Source organism: Ricinus communis, chromosome 7 (genome assembly GCF_019578655.1).
Source record: "Ricinus communis isolate WT05 ecotype wild-type chromosome 7, ASM1957865v1, whole genome shotgun sequence".
NCBI classification, from domain to species: domain Eukaryota; kingdom Viridiplantae; phylum Streptophyta; class Magnoliopsida; order Malpighiales; family Euphorbiaceae; genus Ricinus; species Ricinus communis.
Genome location: NC_063262.1, coordinates 2,079,630 through 2,101,655, shown reverse-complemented (window position 1 = coordinate 2,101,655; position 22,026 = coordinate 2,079,630). Strand labels below are relative to the sequence as shown.

General features: G+C 30.8%; 3 protein-coding genes across 5 annotated transcripts; 1 reads left to right on the top strand and 2 right to left on the bottom strand.

The window, feature by feature from the left end:
- The first annotated feature begins 2,922 nt into the window (after positions 1-2,922).
- Positions 2,923-6,364, top strand: LOC8272985 (probable vacuolar amino acid transporter YPQ1). 2 transcript variants are annotated; one of them, XM_048377198.1, is made up of 12 exons: positions 2,923-3,300; positions 3,602-3,644; positions 3,837-3,863; positions 4,366-4,464; positions 4,636-4,739; positions 4,865-5,036; positions 5,136-5,237; positions 5,344-5,445; positions 5,556-5,576; positions 5,687-5,745; positions 5,856-5,946; positions 6,050-6,364. In XM_048377198.1, the coding sequence occupies exons 1-12, from the start codon at positions 3,077-3,079 to the stop codon at positions 6,140-6,142; spliced, it is 1,137 nt and encodes a 378-aa protein (XP_048233155.1). In that variant the 5' UTR covers positions 2,923-3,076; the 3' UTR covers positions 6,143-6,364. The 2 variants fall into 2 exon arrangements, with proteins under 2 accessions (XP_048233155.1, XP_002533273.1); XM_002533227.4 differs by having other exon boundaries at positions 2,933-3,300; positions 5,347-5,445.
- Positions 6,365-11,571: 5,207 nt separating this feature from the next.
- Positions 11,572-13,124, bottom strand: LOC8272984 (probable galacturonosyltransferase-like 1). Its single transcript, XM_002533226.4, has one exon. It carries the CDS (start codon positions 12,982-12,984, stop codon positions 11,857-11,859), a length of 1,128 nt encoding a protein of 375 aa, XP_002533272.1. The 5' UTR covers positions 12,985-13,124; the 3' UTR covers positions 11,572-11,856.
- A 5,274-nt stretch (positions 13,125-18,398) lies between these two features.
- Positions 18,399-19,859, bottom strand: LOC8272983 (E3 ubiquitin-protein ligase RNF185). Of its 2 annotated transcripts, none has more exons than XM_015727844.3 (2): positions 19,653-19,859; positions 18,399-19,324 (listed from the first exon to the last, which is right to left on the bottom strand). In XM_015727844.3, the coding sequence occupies exon 2, from the start codon at positions 19,287-19,289 to the stop codon at positions 18,588-18,590; it is 702 nt and encodes a 233-aa protein (XP_015583330.1). In that variant the 5' UTR covers positions 19,290-19,324; positions 19,653-19,859; the 3' UTR covers positions 18,399-18,587. The 2 variants fall into 2 exon arrangements, with proteins under 2 accessions (XP_015583330.1, XP_002533271.1); XM_002533225.4 differs by having other exon boundaries at positions 19,648-19,855.
- Between the last annotated feature and the right edge of the window lie 2,167 nt (positions 19,860-22,026).

The following is a 22,026-nucleotide window of genomic DNA, read 5'->3' as shown; positions in this document are numbered from 1 at the left end:
TAAATTAATGAAAATTCTCTGGTTTTTTTAATACTTTTTCTGCTTAAATCTTAGTTAGATATTAGAGTTACAGTGGAGCAGCAGACAGGAATTAGGTTGTCCTCTGATCTCTTTCTTTTAAGCTTTTTATCTTGAAAATGATTAGTAGCCACATGTCTGATTTTTCGACCCACATTATGCCCCTCAGTCAGCAAGCGAGATCAATTTTATATATATTTTATTAATTTTGTTATGCACTAAAGTGGAAGTTGCAATGATGCACAAAGTAAAACCGATGCTTAAAATAATGAAGGAGAGAGGCGAGGAAGGATCAACGGTGGCAAACAATGAATATACTAATTTTAAAGATTAAGAGTAGATATATTAACAAAACTAGCATCCTAATTGTGGAAAGTCCAGCTTTCATGATAGGAAATCATCGTCTTAGCAATTATACACTCCAATAACTAATGAGTTATGATATATGTAAAATGCAAGAAAACACACTGCAATCAAGATGATTCCAAAATACAAAGATCTACTCAAATGAAGTTAGGGAAAACTAGTTCTAATAATGAAACTAGCACTTGAATTCATCTCCAAACGCCACAAACAAAGTATGATTTGACAAGTTAAGAATCAAACACAAGATTTTGGTTAGAGAATCACACAAACTAAAAATAGTTTGATAAGTTCAAAGTTCATGCAAAAACTTAAGCAAAAACACTCACAAAGAGCAAATAAAAATTATCATTCATCAATTCTATATTTACAAATGGATATATATTAATTCTATATTTACAAATGGATATATGGCTTTGATATTTATAGCTAAAACAAGACAAAGAAACCTAAATGAATGTCTTTTGAGCTTCTCCACGTTTATCTCTTTAATTTCTCTTAAAACTTATTAAAAGTGGTTGTTTTTATATTGATGTCACTCATTTTGTAACTCTTAGATGACAACTAATTATGTGCATCCATTTTATAACTCCAAATTATGACTAATTATGTGCATTCATTTTGTAATTCTAGATGACAACTAATCACACCATAACTTAAGAAAAATCTAATAAAAATGAAAATAAAAAGACTTCAAATGAATTTTATTGGATTTATGAGTTCAGCCCAAACTTATTGCACTAAATTGATGATTTTAGATTCTTTTTACAATCCTAAATCTTGAGCTGAGCCTTATTGTATTTAAACACTCCAAATATCTTTAATTAAGCCCTTTAAAAAAAATTTGCATCCTTTTGGACATAAATTTTGTCATTGGACTTCCTTGAAAGATTAAATAATCATTTATAATTCTTATTTTTATTGCATCATTCCAGATGACATTTAAGCACATCAATCTCTTTCCCCTTTTTTTTCTACAGGCCCTCATTAGTAATTAAATTTAATTAATGTCGAGGACATTATATATACCCCTTATATTTATATTAACTATAATAAAACAAACAACATGTAAGAATTAATTATTTATCAATTATTCTGCATTCTTAATTATATGAAATGACAGATATTCACAAATGAGATCACGATTTCATGGTTATGATGAAGGATGTTCCACACCTCATTCATCACTATGTTTTTCTTTTCTCAGTAATTCATGGGGCTTTTTGTATGTATAAAAATAAGCAAATAAATAATGAAATAATATATTCTTCTAATGATGAATTACTTAAGTTGGCATGCAAAAGTTATTAAAAAAATGAGAAAAATGTGTGTTCTATTCATCATGCTGTTTGTATCAATATTTAAATAAATCATATTGATAACTAATTTCGCAATGCTAGAATGATTAAATTAAAAATCATCGGGTAAAATTGTTGGAATTCATAAATATTTGGATTCTTATGACTGCTTGTCCATTTTAATACTTTATGTGTTTATCGAAATATTGTCTGCTTTTTCAATATTCTTAAATTCTTTCTTTCTCAAAGAAACATTAAAAAAACCATCAAGCAAAGGCAGTATTCTGAAGTAGTGAAATAAATCTTACAAAATATAATATAGGGCAAGTGGGTAAGCAAGTGACAGTTTCTGCCAGTGAATTATGAATTCTGTTGAGCAAAATAATGAAGTTGTGGTCTTATCATAATACTGTGAAGTGTAAAGTTCTGGCAGCATGAAGTAATTCTAAGTCCATGATGATGCCATATTCTTACTATATATTCATTTCATTTTCTTAAAGTTTAGGTTTTTATGGTCTGTCAGTTGGTATGTATTTAGCCAAGCACAGAAAAAAGAACAAGACAGAAAAAAAAAAAAAACCGAAACTAGAGGAATATGCCAAGTGCTTATGCATAATACACAGAAACCATAGGCTTCATCCTGTTAACACTTGGAGCATCACATCTTTACACGGCAGAATATGCGGCGTACGACATTTATTGCATTATTGTTTGAAAAATCTTTGTCTAGTGCAAGGATATATTTCCATTTACACATGAGACTTTTAAATGATTAATGGAACATTTTTATTGACATGCATATATATATATACAGGTGAAGTAATAAACAGGAGAATAATTATATTATAAATATTTTTTTATTTAATATATAGATGAACTGTACACTAAATTTAAATAAAAAAATTTTAATGGTTAACCAGTTTTACATAATTCTAATGTTAAAATATAAAATACTTGTATCAGTAATTCTAATCTGATTCCCATCATTCTGTGAATGTGGATAAGAATTACTCTTATTTGTTTTAGAACATTTCTTTTTTCTGCTTTCAGTGATGACGACCTCGGTTTCCAAAGAGCACTTAAAGACCCTTGGTTTTGGGTCAAGGATTTGCTTCCCTTTGTTGAAAATAGACCTTCCCATTTTTTATTGCATTAAAAATGTTGGGCACTTAATACTCGTATTGTCATTATTTTGGACATCACCATTTCTTTTCCACTGGCTGATTTTAATAATATAATTTCAACTTAAAAGAAGCCAACTCAAGTTGATAACCCTCTTGAGTTCTTTGTCTTTTATAATACATGCGTATATAGCCGATTAATAAACTAGTCCTTACAAACAGAAACATTAGTCTTTTTTTTTTTTTTTCCTTTTCTTGCAGGAGAGAGAGGTGGTCATGTCGCTTGCTTATTGTGTTAAGGAACAGAAACCTTGTGTTCGTTGGGTGGAGAGATACTTCAAGGACTGTCTTTGCAGTCTAAAAGATGAATTATCTTTTGGGTTTGGCTTTGTTAGTTTAGTCAGTTGGGGAGTTGCAGAAGTCCCTCAAATCATTACCAACTTTCGCACCAAGTCTAGCCATGGAGTCTCCCTTCTTTTTCTCTTAACTTGGGTTGCCGGGTCTGTTTTTCTTCCTCTTCTTTTACCTTTCTTATAGCACTTCTACATTCATTTCTATTTTCTATCCTGCTCAACTCAAGAAACAAAAGAAAAAAGAAGAAAAAAAACACACTGTTCTTGTAAAGTATACATTCAAGATTTGGCAATTTTATTTTCCTGTTTCTTGATCTATATCATACCGACACCAAAGGTTTCCTTACTCATTATGTTACAAGGATAACGAATCAAACTGTCGCAAAATTTGACTTCTTTCTTTCTTCAGATTGTCATTTAATTTATAAACTCTTTTTGGATGGTGCAGAGATGTTTTTAATCTTGTGGGTTGTCTTCTTGAGCCAGCAACGGTGAGTCTCAAAGTCATGAGAGCCATAGAAAGAGCGATCTTATTGTGGTCCAAAAAATGGCAGCTGTGACTTAACCATATTTTAAAGGCTGCACGTCGCTGACATGCTGATATATATGCATTTTGTTAATTGTACAACAAATTTCCTGCTAATTTGACTGTTTGTTTCTTGTTCCTTGTTTTCTGGATGCAGCTACCAACCCAGTTCTACACTGCTCTAGTAAGTGCACTTGCCCAGTTAAGCTTGCACTTTCTTAATTCCATTTACAAAATTGACCCTTAATAGTAGTCTTAATTGCAATTTTCTTACTTGGGAAGTGGCTTCTTGCTTCTAAGCAATCTGCAATTGGGTCAATAATCTAGTCATTAGTCACACAGTTAAATTGATGTCTATCACTTTCCTTAAAACAGCAAAGCAAAATGAATTTATTATAAGCATATTAAAATTGATCATTATCGCAAAGGTCCGCGGTCCCAAATCAAAGGCTGTCCCAACCTTATGTTGCTTTCCATGTAGTAATAGTTTTGTCTATTCTCTCATAAATTCTACTTATTTGTATATACCAATACTAATACCAATTTTATGGCTACAAGGGCAGCTATCCACAAATTTCAAAAGCTGATTGTGTTCTATTCTTTTACACATAACATAAAAAGAAAGAAAGAAATTCGTATGTATTTATTTAATTAGATTTACTTTCGGATGTTGGTTTCTTTTACAGCTCTACACGACAAGCACCATAGTATTGGTGTTGCAGGGTTTATACTATGATTATATCTACAGGTGGTGGAAAGGCCAGAAAAATGAAGTTAACCAGCAGGTACATTCTTCTGATCTATTAATGGAGAAATTATATGAGGCATCCACTGTGCATGCTAATTATAATAAGGACAATTTGATATTTAATTAGTCTTACTATTTAATTAATAAATACATTTATACAGTTTCTCCTATTCATCATGGTTAACAGTTGAAAGCTCATTGGTTTTAGGTGGAAGATGAAAAAAAACCTTTGAAACCAAAGTTAGGTGATTCAGGCATTCCAATACCCAATGCCTCAACAAGATCAACACCACGCAGGGAGTATTACTACACGTAAGAATGCACCTTTCTTTATTCTCAAGCTATAATTGAACATTTCTTTCATCTATTATAAATCTAATTTTGCAACTAATAATTCTTGATTTAGTGTTATTGTTTTTCATTTTCTTTCTTTGCAGTTCTGCTAGATCAATGGCAAGTAGTGGTACACCACCATTTCGAGGTTACCTTAGGACAGCTAAAAGTGGTCCTTCAGCTATGGGATTTGACCATGAGTCTTCATCTTCAGATGATGAGGCTGCACCAGTTTCAGCTGCATCTGTTAGCCAGCCTAGGCCAATTCCACGATCCGTGAGCTCCTTAATCTACTAAAAACTATGTGGATTTCAAGTGAACCATCCGTTTTATATCTTTCATATCTTAAAAAATTTCGGTTGATACACTTATCAGGCTGGTTATGGGACATTTCTGGCCACATCACTTAACCTGCCACTACAAAGCAAGGCTTTGACAGATGCCTATATTGGAGTTACTAGTAGAAGACTCTTACATGTATGATATCAGTAATTGCAATTTCAATTTAAAGTATAGCATTATAAATATCAAAATTCATTCTCAAAATCTTGCACTCTTATCATATAAAATGCATTGTCTAAAGCAGGAAGGTAGTGGAATGGAGCACAGCGCTTTTGGGCAGTGGTTAGGATGGCTTATGGCAGCTATATATATGGGTGGCAGAATCCCTCAAATCTGGTTAAATGTAAGTCTCAATTAACACTTCAAGCAACATATTTCTCCTCTAATGTAGTCACTTTAGAATCTTATATAATACATTACTTCTGATTCATATTCATTCATTTCTTTGACCAGATTAAAAGAGGGAGTGTGGAGGTGATGCTCTTATACATATTAATTCTCTTGCTTTCACACCAATTTGTTCCTTTATCTTTGTTTGGAATAGCTTTATAAAATACTTAAAATTAAGTTCAATATTTATGTAGGGTTTAAATCCTCTCATGTTCATATTTGCACTGGTAGCCAATCTCACTTATGTGCTAAGGTACGATGTATTTTCTTTCTTTCTTTACCGCATCTGCGCGCACATACATACATGAATGTGTAGAGATGAACAAATATTAGGACTGACAAGGTTGTCTACATGAAATGCAGTATTGTTGTTAGAACTACAGAATGGGAGAGCATCAAAGCAAACATGCCATGGTTGCTGGATGCTGCAGTCTGTGTGGCACTTGATTTTTTTGTATCCTTTATATAATGATACCTTGTTTTCTTGCATAATTACTGTAGTTAAATTAACAATTGTTGCTGCTTATGTTCATGCCTTAACAAAAGCATGTTTACAGATCATACTGCAGTACGTGTACTACAGATACTTCCGTGAGAAAAAGATGAGACATGGAGAAGACTATGGAGACTATATGGACGCAGTTAAATAGAGCTAATTTAGACTGATTGTATGCTATATTTGTAATATTTTCAGATTCAATCTCCGCATTAATTACAATATTAGATATCATTTCATCTCCTAATGGTCAGGTTATCATGACTGTTAACCTATTGATAACAGAAAAATCTATTTACTGGTGAATACATTTGGAATGATGAATTCTCCTCCGCCAGTATTAGAAATAAAATAGTATAAGAAATTATTTTTTTTATCTCATCTCGATATATTGTCCCTACTTGTACACCAAATAGATAAATAATTGAAACATAACTTTTAATTTTAAAAAATTAAATATTTGTTAATAATCTAATACTAAAATATAAAAACACGAATTCATATATATTGCTCTCTTATTTAAAATAATATATATTTATTAATTTTAAATAATTAAATATGTATTAATAATTAAAATTCTAAGATATAAAAATATACATACATATATATGTTAGTCTCTTATTGAAAACAATATATTTTAAAAAAAAATTTATGCATGGTAAAACAGTAGTTGATGAAAATTGAATGATTTGCTACCCAAGTGTTTTTTTTTTTGAGTGATGGTTTGCTACCCATGTTAATTAGTCATCCAAATTTCCTCAAGTCTTTTTGTCAAAAAGTGAAGGATTGATTGAGACTCTACTTTTTGGATTAGGCTCTTGAGCCTCTTTGTATTGTTAAAGCCCAGAACATAAGGAACGATGGGCCATGAAGAATAACTAAGCAGCTATTTCTCGTAGCATCTTGATGGAAGTATGGAAACTTTTTTTAATTTTTTCCAAGAACTTTGCCAAAATCAGAATTGTTTCTCCAACAAATCTACTAATCTACAAGCTTATGGAATTCAATTACTAACTGTGAGTTGTCATAATATTGTAATAGCATGTGCCAGAGAGATACAATTCTGCACATTTAAAGGTATTTGGGAAGCCACTTATTCAAGTTATTACATAACTCCAAAAATCAATAGACAGGCACTCGTAAAATCTCGAAACTGTTTCTGGGTCTACTGATTGATGAATCTTGTTTTTCTTTTTGTTTTATTTTATTTTATTTCTTACTCTACAACTCTCATATGGAGTATCTTATATCATTTGGTTCCTCCCTTAGTTTTTGAGCAAAGTGACGAGAAGATGCACCACAAATTTAACAGAAACGTATTTGTAAATAGAAGCAACACCATGTCAAATCACATAAACGACAATTGCCAACACCCCAAATATTAATCATCAGAATACTTTCTATGATATTAAATAAATAAAAGATTTAACCATATTTTTAATATATACATAATGCTTGGACTTGATTATAATCAATATTTCAACTTCATTTAATATTTATTTTTAATTGAACGATGTAATAATTTAAGATAATAAACTGAAAAGAATATTAAAATTAGTTATAAAAATAGAGAAATTTGCTAGTATATTTGTTAACATATTTAATCTACTAGAGGTATTATTAGATATTTCATTCACATTTAAAGTCTATTTTTAATTTAAGTACATAATAGTTTAATAAAGTCAAAAAATAAAAATATTAAAATAATTAATAAAAATACAAAAATGTACTAATATAAATTAACGAAACTAAAGATGTTAAAATAATTAATCCTTATTTATTTTACTAAACTAAGACGGGAAAAAAATAATGTCTCATTTGGCACAAAACCATTGTTGGCCGTAGCTCCCACGTTGTATATGTATATATATATATACGTGTGATAAGTTGACTAATCTAATGTAACAACAGATTGTTTGTTATGTAAGAGTAATTAATTAGGCTGTCTATTATGATTAATAATAATAATAATCCCAAAGTGTTGACTATAAGTAAGTCCTCATGGTTCAAAGCTGTAGAAAGGGATCTAATAAATCTAACAGATTACACATTACAGGCACACTAAATTCAATTGGCTTGGCCGGCGCCTTAGATTTCTCATAGAAATAAGTGCACACTTATATCTGTCAAATAACACATCATTTATAAAATGAGGAAAAATTTTAATTTAGGTGGACTTAATTTTCCACATAATATTATTGACTTCCTATTATAATTTTGCATATTTTGTAATTTATTGTATTTATATTAGTTATTTTTTTATTTCATAACTGATCCTATTAATAACCAACCAACATAAACGTAACAAATCATCATAAAATATATGTAGTCGAAAACCCATAATTCTGTGTGGCAAATGAAATTCCTCCAAGAGAGAATGAAGCATATAGTTTTTTCCTTCTTTTTTTTTTTTTCTGTTAATTGCTGTCATGTTATTTGTTAATTAATTCCATAGAAGACTATTACTATTAAAAAGTATTAGATTAGTATTTGTTTTCTCTAAACTATTGTAGGATAAATTTAGAAAAACAATAAGATGATAATATGTTGGCGATCGCATAAAGATTCAAGTGAGTGAGAACCCAATAAAACAAATGGCCTGCGGTGAGTAATTGCATATTATGAATCAAAATAGACAATCTAATCTATTATAGTAACCAATTTTCTTCACTAATTAAATAAAATCAATAAAATTATGAAAACTTAAAACAGTTAATATATATATATATATATATATATAAGAATAAAGGTTCACCGACAGGGTTTTATATATTTTATGTTTTGAAATGATATTGTCCAATGAAAAGCATGTTTTAAATTGTATTCATATTGTCAAAGTAAAATATTAAAATGATGAAAAACGCGTTCATGGATTTTGTCCGTTATTTATATTTCATTTTCTTGACTTTTTTGACATGTTAGCCGATCCCATGATGCCAAATACATCGGAAAGGCATATGAGAGACATTAACCTTAAACTAGAATCCTAATTATTTATATGATGACACTAATTGGTATTTCACTATGAAAATATATGCATAATATTATTATAATAAATCAGGTATACCAATAATCATGCGAGAAGGTATTCAATAGCTTAAACCTTTGAAGAGTAGAAAAGATTCATTATATTAATAATTTTATTAGCTTTTAAAACTATTTCATAAATTGATTATTGAAAATTACACAAAAATATTATTTTTTAATAAAAATATTATGATGCATTTAACGTGGTATAACTTTTCGAAAAAAAAAATATATTTTTTAAAAAGTTATGTAATGCGAAACACTTATTCTTAATTCATTATAATCGAAAATTATCAATTTCAATGTGTGGACGGAAATGTTGATTCGATAAAATTTATTTAGGAAATGATTAAGAGCGTATGTAAAAAAAAAAAAAATTGTTTTTTCTTCTCTTACAAAAACTCTTGAAAAACTTCCATTACCAACATAAGGTATATATGTACATTTCATATGCTAGTGATTCAAATTTTTTACTATGAGGTCTTAATATAGCATTGAATAATCATTATTAAGATTTGCAAGAGTTTAAGAAATTAAATAAATATACGTTAATCTAGAGAAAGAAAGTATATATATATATATAAGGTTTCGAAATACATATATATAGTGTTCATTTTCTTCTCTTGCAGGGTATGACCTTTCTAAGGTAGGGGCTTCCTTGTTACCGCATCCTGATACAGCTCTTCCTGAATAAAGAGTCAAATTCATAGGAAAAGAATTTGCCCAAATATATGTTTATTGGGAAAAGTGGTTTGCAACCAGTCCTAATGATTCTCTTAAACGGCATAGCATCTTATACTAAACTTGTAATTATATATGTGATCAGTGAGTAATCAAATTGGTGAGGTTAAATTCAGGAGGTTCCATTATTTGCTCAAACAATAAATGTTGGGCTTTGGCCAGACAATATATTAGATATCAAAGGAGATAAATCAAAAAGGGAGGAAAAGAAAATATGCAAAAGAAATAATGTAGTCAATAACATTGCATCTTTATAAGAATATCCAATCACAAAAGAAAAGTAGGAACTCTTGAACAATGTAATAATTACTTAGGCCAATTGAACTGAACCCAAAGTTGCTATTTCAGATTTTGTATAGTTAGGTATGTAAATTATAATGTTCTAAACAAGTGCTTATTAATTTTATTTTTTTTTTTAAATGGATCCATTTAAAATTCAATTAATGAAAAAGATTTATAAACTGGTACATTATATAGTGAGTAGTGTTAAATCGTGGTTCATAAAGAATCACTATTTGAATTGAAATGATACCCTTAATTTTTTATCTTATTAAAATTCAAACTCTAATTTATCAGATAAATTCAATTATACGAATTATGACATGAAGTTGCACTAAATAATAAAAAGAATCCATTAGGAATAAGGGACCTCCACCATAATTAGATAAGGAAAGAATAAAAAGAAAGTTTCTTAGGTTTCTAAGTTTATTGGGCCATTTTAGCAAGGAAATTCAAATTAAGGTCTCAATTAATTAAAATTAAAAATATAGGAACTTAGTAGATAAATTATAAATATAAGTACTAAGTTATGTATGTTTTTATATGATATAACGGGTTTATACCTCTGACACATAAGGCCAAATGTGTATTTGGACACATCAATTTATACCATTTGATGATAAATACCTCAATTTCTATTGTTTATTTAAATATTTTTTAATATGTAGCTCCATTCAATACATCCACGCATATTTTATATAAATATTTTAAATTTATCATAAAATAAAATATAGATACCTTTTAAGTTAAAATAAAAATTAAAAGTGTTGAATAAGCTATAAAAATAAAATTAGATATTTATTAAATTAAATTAATAATTAAAATATATTAAAATGGCTAAACAATCAAAATTGAAGTGTTTAAATATAAATAGTTTCAAAAAACAACTTATTATCAACAAACTTAAATATCCGTGTTTTTCCAACTAAATAAATAAATAAAACATATATATATTCAAATAAATTAAAAAAAAGTCTTGCAGAACAGTGTCAAAAATTATTTATTATTTATAAAATTGTATAGCCTTACTGCTAATTTATGTTTGAGTTTCATTAGAAAAATTATTTAACATATATGTTAAAATTAAATGAAATTTTCCTGAGAAAAGAGAAAAGGAAAATGCAAAACCATATATGAACAAGTAACCATTAGACCAATCCTTTAACACCCAGGAATTCCTATCCAAGGGATAGTGACATATTTAAAGCAAAAAATCTGATAGCACATGCTACTTTTAGTTTTAGGTAATTACCTAACTGCTAGAGACAAAACATTAAATCAATGCATGCCAACCCACATAATCTTTCTTCTCTTGTTACCATTACCAAAACTTTCAACGTTCTTACAAAAGTTCGTCAGAATTATCAATTAAAGATCAAAAATAATTCCTACATTAATGCATTGTTAAATAATAAATAAATCTTTGCCAAATTAATTATAAGCGATAATTAGCCGGAATCTATACCTAATTATAAGCAATAATTAACCAAATTATAATTAGATACAATTAATCAGAAATGCAATGATCAAATCAAAGAAAGAAAGAAGATAGAAAATTAAATTGATTAAAACCCTCTATACAATTCCCTCCATTTCTTTAGTATATGTAACTATAGTTTACTGTTCTCAGGTACAGAGCCAGAAAAACAGAAGAAAAAAAAAAAGAAGCAAAACTCTAAGGTTTGTTAATGGCTGTATATAGACTATAAACACACCTTTTTTCTTTCTCTACCTTCATTGAACATGTGCAAAACTTTAATCTTCAGAAAGGAAAAAATCTCTTTATTATTTGGTAGATTTACCACAGTTCTTCGGAAACCTCTAAGACTCAATAGCAAATGGCGTCTGCAAGAGATCATAAGGAGCCCAGAGAGCGTCCAAGGGACACGGCCGGTTATCGTCAAGTCGAGCCCAAGGCTTCCCTTTACCACTCCAATGCAAGAGACTAACAGGACCCGGATGCAAGTCCCTACATAGACCTCTAAAATTATCCCCTCCAAGTCCGTGTTGGTTCCATCTATGGTCAACAGGCGCAATGTTACCTGCAAAGACTAACAAGAATGGAGGAAGTGAACCCAGTTCATAGATCCTCATTCTCTTTTGTAACTCCATCCATTCAATTATTTTTCTAGTGTAATCACCTTGTCTCCATCTTTCTAAATCTATCACCATAACTCCTGTGTTAAAATAACAGGCATTGCGTCCTGCAAATATTAGAGATAAAGATGGATTGGACCAGAAAGTAGGTGTGAAGTAAGAAGTGAAGTTAGCATTGCAGTACTCTGGCGCAGCCAAGACTGCGTCTTCGCCAAGTGGGGTTGCGGCTAAGACTGAAATGTCATCGACAAGAATGATGTCAGAGTCTAAGTAAATCACTTTTTGGATGCATCCAGGGAGGAGATTGGCGAGATAGTTGCGTGCGTAGTTGAGAGGAGAGTCGAGAGCAGCACGAATGGAAGTGGAAATGAGGCCGGAGACAGGAGAAGTATGGAAGGTGTAAATCTGAGATCGAAGATAAGGGAAAGAGGAAGTGATTGTGGAGTGAAGTGAAATGGAGGATGGTGAGGAGATGAAATGGAAACGGAGATTTTCAGGGCAAGAAGAGTGTTGAATGATGGAAAGAATGGCTGCCATGGTTCCTCTAAGGTAAGGGAAGTCAAGAGTCATAGCCACATGGACGGCTTCTTGCGAACATATGTCGTTTGACGAGAGGGATGGACATGTAGGGGAGTTGTAGAATTGTGGGGCTTCTTTGAATTTTTGATTAATTTTAGTGGTGATTGTGATGCTGGTGGTGGGGATGATGATAGCATTGGCTGTGGTGATAGAGAGGAGAAGGAGGATGGAGAGAAGGTGGTGGTGGTGGTGGTGTGGCGGCGGCAGCTTTGTTGTTGGTGGCGGTGGCGGTGGTGGTTGTGGAGGTAGGAGTTTGAGTTTGAGTGTGGGCATGATGAGGTTAAGGTGAGAGAGAGATAATTTCAGAAATGTGAAAGAAGGGTGGCGATGGGTTTTATTGAGCTGTGGGGAGACATCATGGCTTTGATACCCACGTTCCTTAAAGGAACTTCTACGAAGGAAGCAAAGCGTTTAATTTTGGATTTTGAATTCAACCAAATTCCCTGGTTTCACATTTCTTTTTAATATTTTCATATTCACCCTCACTTCAAATCCTTCTCTCTCCTGTTCTTCCAAAAAAAAAATTATTTCTCCATCTCTTAAAATATGTAGTCTATATATAAAATATTTCAATGCATTTTTTGTATAATTTATTATTCTTTTTATTTTTAAATTTTTAGAAGTATAAATAGTTTTTTATATATAAGAAACTTAATAGAGCGTACGTAATAAAAATATAATGGATCAATAAAGTATTAAAATTAAAATTTTAATTTTTTATATTTTTATATTACAAAAAAAAAACAATGAATTATTTCAACTATTATTTTTTATATAATTTTCAAGTTGATATAAAATTTATGTATTAGGGCAATGGAAAACTCTTGGAACATTTGAGAAAGGTAAAGCCTATTACTTTTAGGGGTTATGAACAATATGCATAGGGTTCCCATTTTTGCTAAATAATTTAGTCAGTCCCAATCCACAAGTAAACATTTAAATTACTTTTTTCGTTGAACTTATACTTCTTAAAATAAAATAAAAAATGGTTTCTGTTTCTTTGAGACTAGCACTCTATCACTTGATGATTAGAAAAACAAGGGTTTCAAGTTTGAATGATGAAAGGGAGGATTTACGAGGAATGAAATAGATTAACTATTAATGTTGCTATTTTACAACTCAATTCAATATCTTAGTGCAAGCAAAAAACTTCTCTTCATATTAAATATTGATCATGATGATGAGATGAAATCATGGAAATGTAATTCTTGATAAATCTATTAGTACACTTTCCACATCTTTAATTGAAATACCAAAAAACAACAAATTAATTTAGTTATGTATAATCTGACTATAATTAACTAAAAAGAACATAGATAATCAATTGATGTTGCATATTTAAGCATCTTCAATTTGATTATGAACCGTGTCAGCTTTGCTCTCTTGTAATAGAGCCAAAGTTTTCAAATCAAATGGCAAACTCTTTTCATAGATATTTCAAGCTTAATCATCAATGACTTTATATAATATAGTTCATCCATCCACATTTGAGGAAACTCCAAAATAGCCTCTAATTATATATAACCCTCCAACGATATTCAATTTATAGATATTATTTGAGACGTACATATAATGTTTATTTTTCAATTTATGTATGTAACGTAATATTGAATCAGATATGATCTCTTTCTAAGTATTTTTTTTTGTTTTAATGAGTCATTGGTATGCTGCTACGTAACAGATCCAGGATGTTCTTCTACTTTCAGTTAATCAGTTATGTAATAAATCCACGGCAAATACTCGAAAGCTAAGTTCTTATAATAAAATGGCAGATAATATCTAATGGGTAAAATCCCACTTGCACAAAAATTGACAATATTTGCATTCATTAATTTGTAAATATAATCATAAGTTTGTAAGCATGTATATCTTAATATAATACCTGCCTCCATGAAATTGGTGATTTAATTTACGTTTATTTTCCTTCCAAAATACATTCCACAAAAAGAAGAAAGCCTTGACAATTACAATACTTTTCATGGATCATTTAAAACAAAAGATTACCATGAACCCTTGATATATGAAGAGTCATTATCAATATGTATTTAATATTTGGATTACACGAACTTATGATAAGAAATATTGACACATCATGGTTTATACCTGCCAGAAAGGCTTAATTATCGGCCATGAAAAATCATACTAATATCTAAGATGAAAACAGAAAGATGACATGGTTAGTTCCTGCTTTTGGGACCCAGAAATGCCACCCGTCGTCAATGTATTGGGTACCCATTGGACCAGAATTTAGGGTGATTGGATATGCAGACCAAGAAGCCAAGAAATAAGTCTGAAGAAACTGTAACTGAAAGTGTAGTTTTTGTTAATGACATGTCGTTTGCAACCATGTGACCTCTCACTTACTTTCACATGCACTAAGTGATTAATTAATTATGCTCCTCTCTTTTTCTTTTTTTATCAATAATTGATTGTGCTACTAATTTATGGTTTTTCACCCTTTTTTCTTTTATTTTTCTGATCATTGACGGTTCACTATATGACCATGGCGTAGGAATTTGTAATATACAAATTAAAAAAACAAATAATTCGTCCTATATTACAAAGAATTTATTTAAAAAGAGATAATTAATTTAAAATGGATATATATATATAAAAGAAAGTGATAAATTATTTTATATTCTATGTACCGCCATAATTTTATATATTTATAATTGAAAAGGAGAAGAACATTTTTACGTTTCATATACTCTCACTCTTTTATTTTGATGCAATTAAATTTTTCATTATCACTAACTAAAATTCAACGCTATAAGCATTGTCGAATTTCTAATAAATTTTCACCAAAAACTAAATTTGCTTTAATTTCACTTTCTTAATATAAGATATTTCAACTTAAAATTAAAATCTTGATAATACAAATAAAAAAAATTACCAGAACAAGATTTTGTAGTATTTTAATTATAAGATGAACACTTGAGTATCATATCATGGTGTGCTTAAATTTCTAATAATGGAAGTAAATGTTATTGATCTACTTTGTCACTAAAACAAATCAGATAGAAACTTTAATACATAATTACATATATAATAGAGGCAACAAATAAATAAAGCACATAATTAAGAAAATATATAAGCATGTTAGTACAGCAGCATATATAGCTCAAACAACATGTACATCATAATTTCCAACCATACATCATTAAATGGCATGTGCACCTCACATGCTATGCAATTACTAGTAGTAATATAAGCAAGTTAGTATTAAAATTATTCTAAAAAAAAAAGAAAAAGTTAATAATATTAAGATATTTCTAATTTAACATTTCTTTCATACACTAAACTTCTCCAAGCATTTATCTGTAATCTATGGTGTATTATTATAAGCATAACAGTTCGTTAACTAATAGGGACCTAATTGAAGCAAAATGTTTAAAATCAAATTAAAAAGATAACCGTGACCATGTGCCACACATGACAATCTCATAAATAGTATCCAATAATTACGGGGACTCAAATTAGGCTGTTCCTGCTCAACTTCTTTCTTGCTTTTCTTAGTATATAAACCATATAAAAAAAGATAAAGCTAATTAAATTAACCACATCTAATTTGTCGGCTCTTTTTTTTCCTTTTTCTTTTATTTCTAATCTTCATATGAACCCTTTTAATGGCCAAATCACTACTAAATTTTCAACTTCTTTTTTCCTTTTAGGTGTTACTAGTTAGTAGTTTCTAGGGTTTACCATGGTTTTTGAATTATTAAGAAATTAAGTTTACTTTTTCATGTGAAAACAAAAGAATAATAATTTGGTAAGTACCGACACAAAGCTTTTAAAGAGTGGGTCAAAGGGCCCGAAAAGTCAGCTCAAAAGCAGTGAGCGAGGACAATTAATTTAATAGGACATGTAAAGAGTAGTTGTGCAGTTTCTAGTAAGTCCTTAGATTAGATGTCTGGTCTGGTCTGGTCAAATATTGCATACCCAACAGTACTCAGGGTCTCACCTCTCTTTTCTTTTTCTTTTTTTCTTTTTTTTTTTTAATTTCCAGTGGATGCAATCTCAGATTGGATTCTTGTTTTAACCTTTGATAAGGACCGGACAGGACAGGAGCTCAAAGGAAGCAGCTCCGCTTTTATTGTACAGTAGAAAGATAAATGTACTAAGCAAGAAAACCTAATCATACCATTAGAAGGGAAAAAAACCGACAATCGAATTCCTGAGTTTGAGACGAGTATGAATATCAAAATTAAACTAAATTGGATCTATAAATTTAATAAAGTTAAAGAGTAAAATCGGATCTCATCCCTAGTCATTAAGAGTTTTCAGTAAAAGATTGCCAAAAACTTCACTTGAAATCTTTTTGAGTCCACTCATGGAAAGAAGAAAGAAAGCCCTAATATCAGGCGGCAACTGTTATACGATAATGAGCCATTGCCAAACACGAATGCTCCCATCCAAGAAGTAGAATCTTCCAAAGCTGGAAATTAAATTCTCAAGAAACTTGGATCTATATGAGTTCTCTCCTCAGGACGTTACTGGCTTGTGTGTGGAGGTAACAGGGAAACCTATGTTTTTTTCCCTATTTTTTTTAGGGGTCCAACATGACCAGCTTTCTTGAGTAATACAACCCTGAGATCAATCATTTTGCTATATTATAACAGGGGCAGCAGTTTCTTATGTATTTAGTCCTGCAAAGAGATCAAAAAGGGGACTGCAGAATTGTAAAGGCCCATACGAAGAAACGTGACACATCTGCCACCACTTCCATCTTTAAGAGGCCACTAACAACAGGACCTTAGCAAGCCTAATCCTTGACATGACCAATATTCCCATTTTCAACACTCTGCAAGGTGGGACTTACCCGGCCAAAATCATCGGCCTTCAAGATAAAAGGGTAAAGGATAGAACTGAGGTTGAAGGCAAATATCAGGTTAGACATCACATCAGAAGTTAATTTATGTCTGAAGATGAAGCTTCTTAACAGATGTAATCAATTGGATCCATCAATGTATTTACATCCAACCATGAAACATTTCTAACAAGCACTCTTATCAGTGTTGGAGAAGATCTCATGAACAAGCCAGAATAAACAAACCGCAAAAAGCTCATTGATTAATAGACGGAGAGCACATAAATGACTAGGCACAAGCAAATACCTCGTGCCAATGCTGTCTAATTACCAATCAAAACTATAAAGAATCCATACTGATGTACTTTACATGGTAAATCTACAGCCTTGCAAGTTCCAAACTCCTTGATTTCCCATATATCTCAATCATCACATGCCATTCAACAACTCCTATATGATATATCTTCTCCCCAGTAGTCTTCCATTAACTTCCCCCAGATCCAATATGTACAAGAAGGAACTACTCAGAACTATCTAAAACTTATGACCAACCACTAAGACTAACAACACCAAAACACTTGTTAGCAACTCTTTAAGAAGTAAAGCTTTTGTCAAAATATTCAATGCTGTTCACTAGTAGAAAGTATAAAAAATGTAGAACTCGGCAAGTGAACTATTATAATGCACGTTCTCTGAAGAACAAAGGATGTACCAGGCAAACGGCCAATGTTAATTTGGCCATGAGATGAACAGAGAAACTTACAAGATCATAAAACTAATTACAATAGTAATTCTCAATGTATCAGACAAAAGGAAACATCTATCAATTTAAGAAAATTCCAAGAGCAAATGCACATGCAAGCGGTAGAAAAAATAGGACTGCACGCAATCTCAAAAAATATTAAATCCACCAGAATGTGTTTTAATGACTACAGAATCAAGAAAGTATGGTATTAACATCTTTTTCAAGAACAAAAGGAATCAGGAAAGCAAAATACTGTATGTACAGACAAAACAACGGCTAAAAATCGACTAATACCAGTTCAAATTCAAGTGGCAAATGATTGATTTACCACCAAAGCAAAGCAAGAACCACCAAGACACCAATCAACAAGAGAAGATTCTTCAAAACATTATCAGCATGCTGTCCACGACTCATTGGCTGGGGAAATCCATGGGCGTGTCCACCATGGAAGGCATGAAACCCATGCGGTAAACCAGATGTTGTCCCATATACTGTAGCATCCGGGAAGCCATGAAATTGAATGTTGAACAAGGAAGGAAATAACGATAGACCACCAAAAGCAGTTGACAAAGTGAAGTTACCAATCCTAGCAGTCGCCATTGGTACAAAACCACCCATCAATCCAAACCCATAATTGGCAAAATTATTAGCTTCAGGGGGCGGACGGGGAGGAGCAGTTTCAGGTCTTTGTCCAGACGGGCGTCTAGGAATATCAACACCAGGATAAGATTTCGATCGAGGATCAGTCTGTGTTTTACCTCTACCATAAAGAGGAACCAACTTTTCTTCTTGTATAAGAGCCTTACAAACTGGACACTCATGGCTATGTGAATGATGGTGTAACCATCTATACAAGCAAGGCCAACAAAAAAGATGACCACAAAGGGTTACAATAGGATCTTGAGCTAATTCAAAACAAATATTGCATTCAAAATCACCCGCATCATTAGCATTATTATTATTATTTCCTGAAAAGGATGAACTTTCAGGGGGCAGACTAGTTGATTCACCAATCCCACTTGCCATCTCTTATCTAATATCCAAATTGCTACCCAATCAACCTGTAATCAAACAAAACCTAACATTAACATCCTTGAAGACAACGAGCTGGTCTACTATGCCCTAATTAAATTTCTAATCTCCACAAAGAAAGTAAACTAGTTCAAGTTTAAACTCGAGAATCAAATCATAAATACCCTAAATTCATTAAACTGAAAACGACATATCAATTCAAGAAAATTATACAAAATCTTTCTCTTTTAAATCAATAAAATCTAAAATCAGCTAAAAATAAAACATGCCCAATTCACCAAATCATCGGAGTTAAAGAAACAACAAAGCAAATTAAAAACAATTGAAAAAAGAAAAGAAGAAGATTACTGACCTGACCTGACCTATTATTTTTGCCTTAGTCTTTTGATGAAGCTAAAGCCTTTGACAGACAGAGAGAGAATAAGGAGACAAACCCAAAGTCTATAAAAGGTACCTAAAATCCAATCGTATCATTATTAGGCAACGAGAAATCGGAAACTTCCTTCGAAGTTTCTCGACTCCGCTTCTCAGCGATTTTTACTTTTCCTTTCCTTTTTTTATCTTGTCTCGTGTGTATTTCATCCTGCGGTTGGCTGTGATTTTCGGGAGTGATTTAACGGTCAGGATCTATGATATGAGGTTAGGATTCCCAAAACCGTCCGATTTACAGACTTAGAAGTCAAAGATCACCCCGTGGGCTCTTTATGATATTATGATAAGCCCATTGGTGTCTGAACTAAAAAAGCCCAGCAAGTCAAGACTCACCATCTCGAAACCGACTTCAATTTCACAAATATCCATCTTAAAAAGATTATTTTGAACTGATATATTAGCAAATATTTTATTTAATAATATTAAATAATTAAAATGGTTGCTGACATATTGAAAAGATATTTAAATTACGAATGATTCACTTAACTTGTTGTGTACAGTAATAGTTTTCCAAGGGAGGGATGATGATGCACTTATTGCATGTTGCTTGATTGGTTAAGCGTACTGTATTATGCTCTTTGTTCTTTTGTCATGCATATGAAGTGTCTTTGGAGATTTGCCGTTAATTAAAATACAGAAATTATCATTTCTTTTATCACTAACCATAAAACTAATAGGCTTTTTATAATTATAATTAGATAGTTGATAGAAAGACTCAAGCTTCATACTCTCTTTAATTGTCATGAGTAAAAGTATGAATCACTCCACTTCCTAATTTATGAAATTAATCAAATTATACAATTTTCCTTCTTTTTTTTTTTTCTTTCTCTTTTTTGCAATTTTAAGCATCTAGTTGCATTCCCAAAGTCTGGTCATGGGATGTAGCTAGCAAAAATTAGAGGGACCACTAGGATGTGAATTTAGAGATATTTAAATACGAATTTAATTAAAACACACGTATTCGAATTCGTTCTAGATTTATTTAAGAAATTGTATCTATTATTCGAATTTGTTTCAAATTTTTTGAATAAAAACACATGCATACGATCCAAATCCCATTAAAACTCATTTAAATTAAATAAATTATTAAATATATTTTATAAATATTTAAATGGATAGCGGATATCCGATCTATTTATATAAATTATCTAGATAATTAAATAAATATATATTTACTGAATTTGTATATAATAATTAAATTTTAAAATATTATTAATAATTTTTAATATAAAATATAAAATCTAAACTACTCAAATCTAAATATTAAATATATTTATCTAATTCAAACAAAAATTTAGTAAAATTTAAAAAAATATTTTATTATTATAATTTAATTTAATTTAATTAGATTAGAATAACGAATATTCACATTTATATTTAAATTCGACTTAAATTCAGTGTTTCATTTATTATTATCCGAATTTGCGGTATTAAAGTTTGGTCGGAGCCGATATTGAAAAGTATCTGCCTGCATAGAAAGAGTCCACAAACTAATGCCATGGCTCCCAATCAGGTTTTTGTCTTTAAGATGTGCTTTTTGGAAAGGAAGAAGGTACAAATATGACCTTCATGTTTGGACCAATAGTCAGATAAGAACTTGATGTTTTTTTTGTCCCAATATAACCCTTTAACTCTTGAAAGTGACACAGTTATAACCTTGGGCAGACCATTTTATTTTTTCTTGCTAACACCGTTCCATTTATGCATTTATAAAATACAACTAATCTGACACGTCACTCACCTAACATCAATCAAAATACACGTCACCCATCCCTACCAAATTGATCTCTGTGTAAGAAGACTACTCATGGGATAAAAATGGACTTGTCGGAAAAAAAAAAATGGAAGTTTAGTATTGTAATATTAGTGTTATGAATAAAGTGGGATTTTTGGCCTTCATTAATTTGAAAGCAACAATAACAGTAAAGTTTTCAAGGTAATCTGGATGATTTTGGTGTGTCTTTTATGTAGAAATTCTTGATTTCTATTTATTAATTCCCTTTGATTTTCTTTCTTTTGGGTCTTAGGAAGCTATGCTGTAATTTCCATTTATTTTGAGTTTGGAATTGTTCTTTTGCATTTAAAGTCAGTAACCTTGTCAATTTCACAACTTGAAAACAAAGAAGGAACGAGTCAAGAGGTTGAAGACGAAGAAGAAAATTACTTTTAACTAATTTTTAATATTTAATGGTGGATCCTACTATGACAACTCTAACACATACTAACGGAAGTTAAATTTTTCAACTTATCGTCAGTGGTTATGTTTAAATGCACCATTTCTAAAACTATAAGGTTATAT

Excerpts from the sequence above, each read along its gene's own strand:
- LOC8272985 (XM_048377198.1), top strand. The coding sequence starts at position 3,077 with ATGTCGCTTGCTTATTGTGTTAAGGAACAGAAACCTTGTGTTCGTTGG. Across the intron at positions 3,301-3,601 it reads CTCTTAACTTGGGTTGCCGG|AGATGTTTTTAATCTTGTGG; the intron begins GTCTGTTTTTCT and ends TGGATGGTGCAG. Across the intron at positions 5,947-6,049 it reads GTGTGGCACTTGATTTTTTT|ATCATACTGCAGTACGTGTA; the intron begins GTATCCTTTATA and ends GCATGTTTACAG.
- LOC8272983 (XM_015727844.3), bottom strand. The coding sequence starts at position 19,289 with ATGGCAAGTGGGATTGGTGAATCAACTAGTCTGCCCCCTGAAAGTTCA.
- LOC8272984 (XM_002533226.4), bottom strand. The coding sequence starts at position 12,984 with ATGCCCACACTCAAACTCAAACTCCTACCTCCACAACCACCACCGCCA.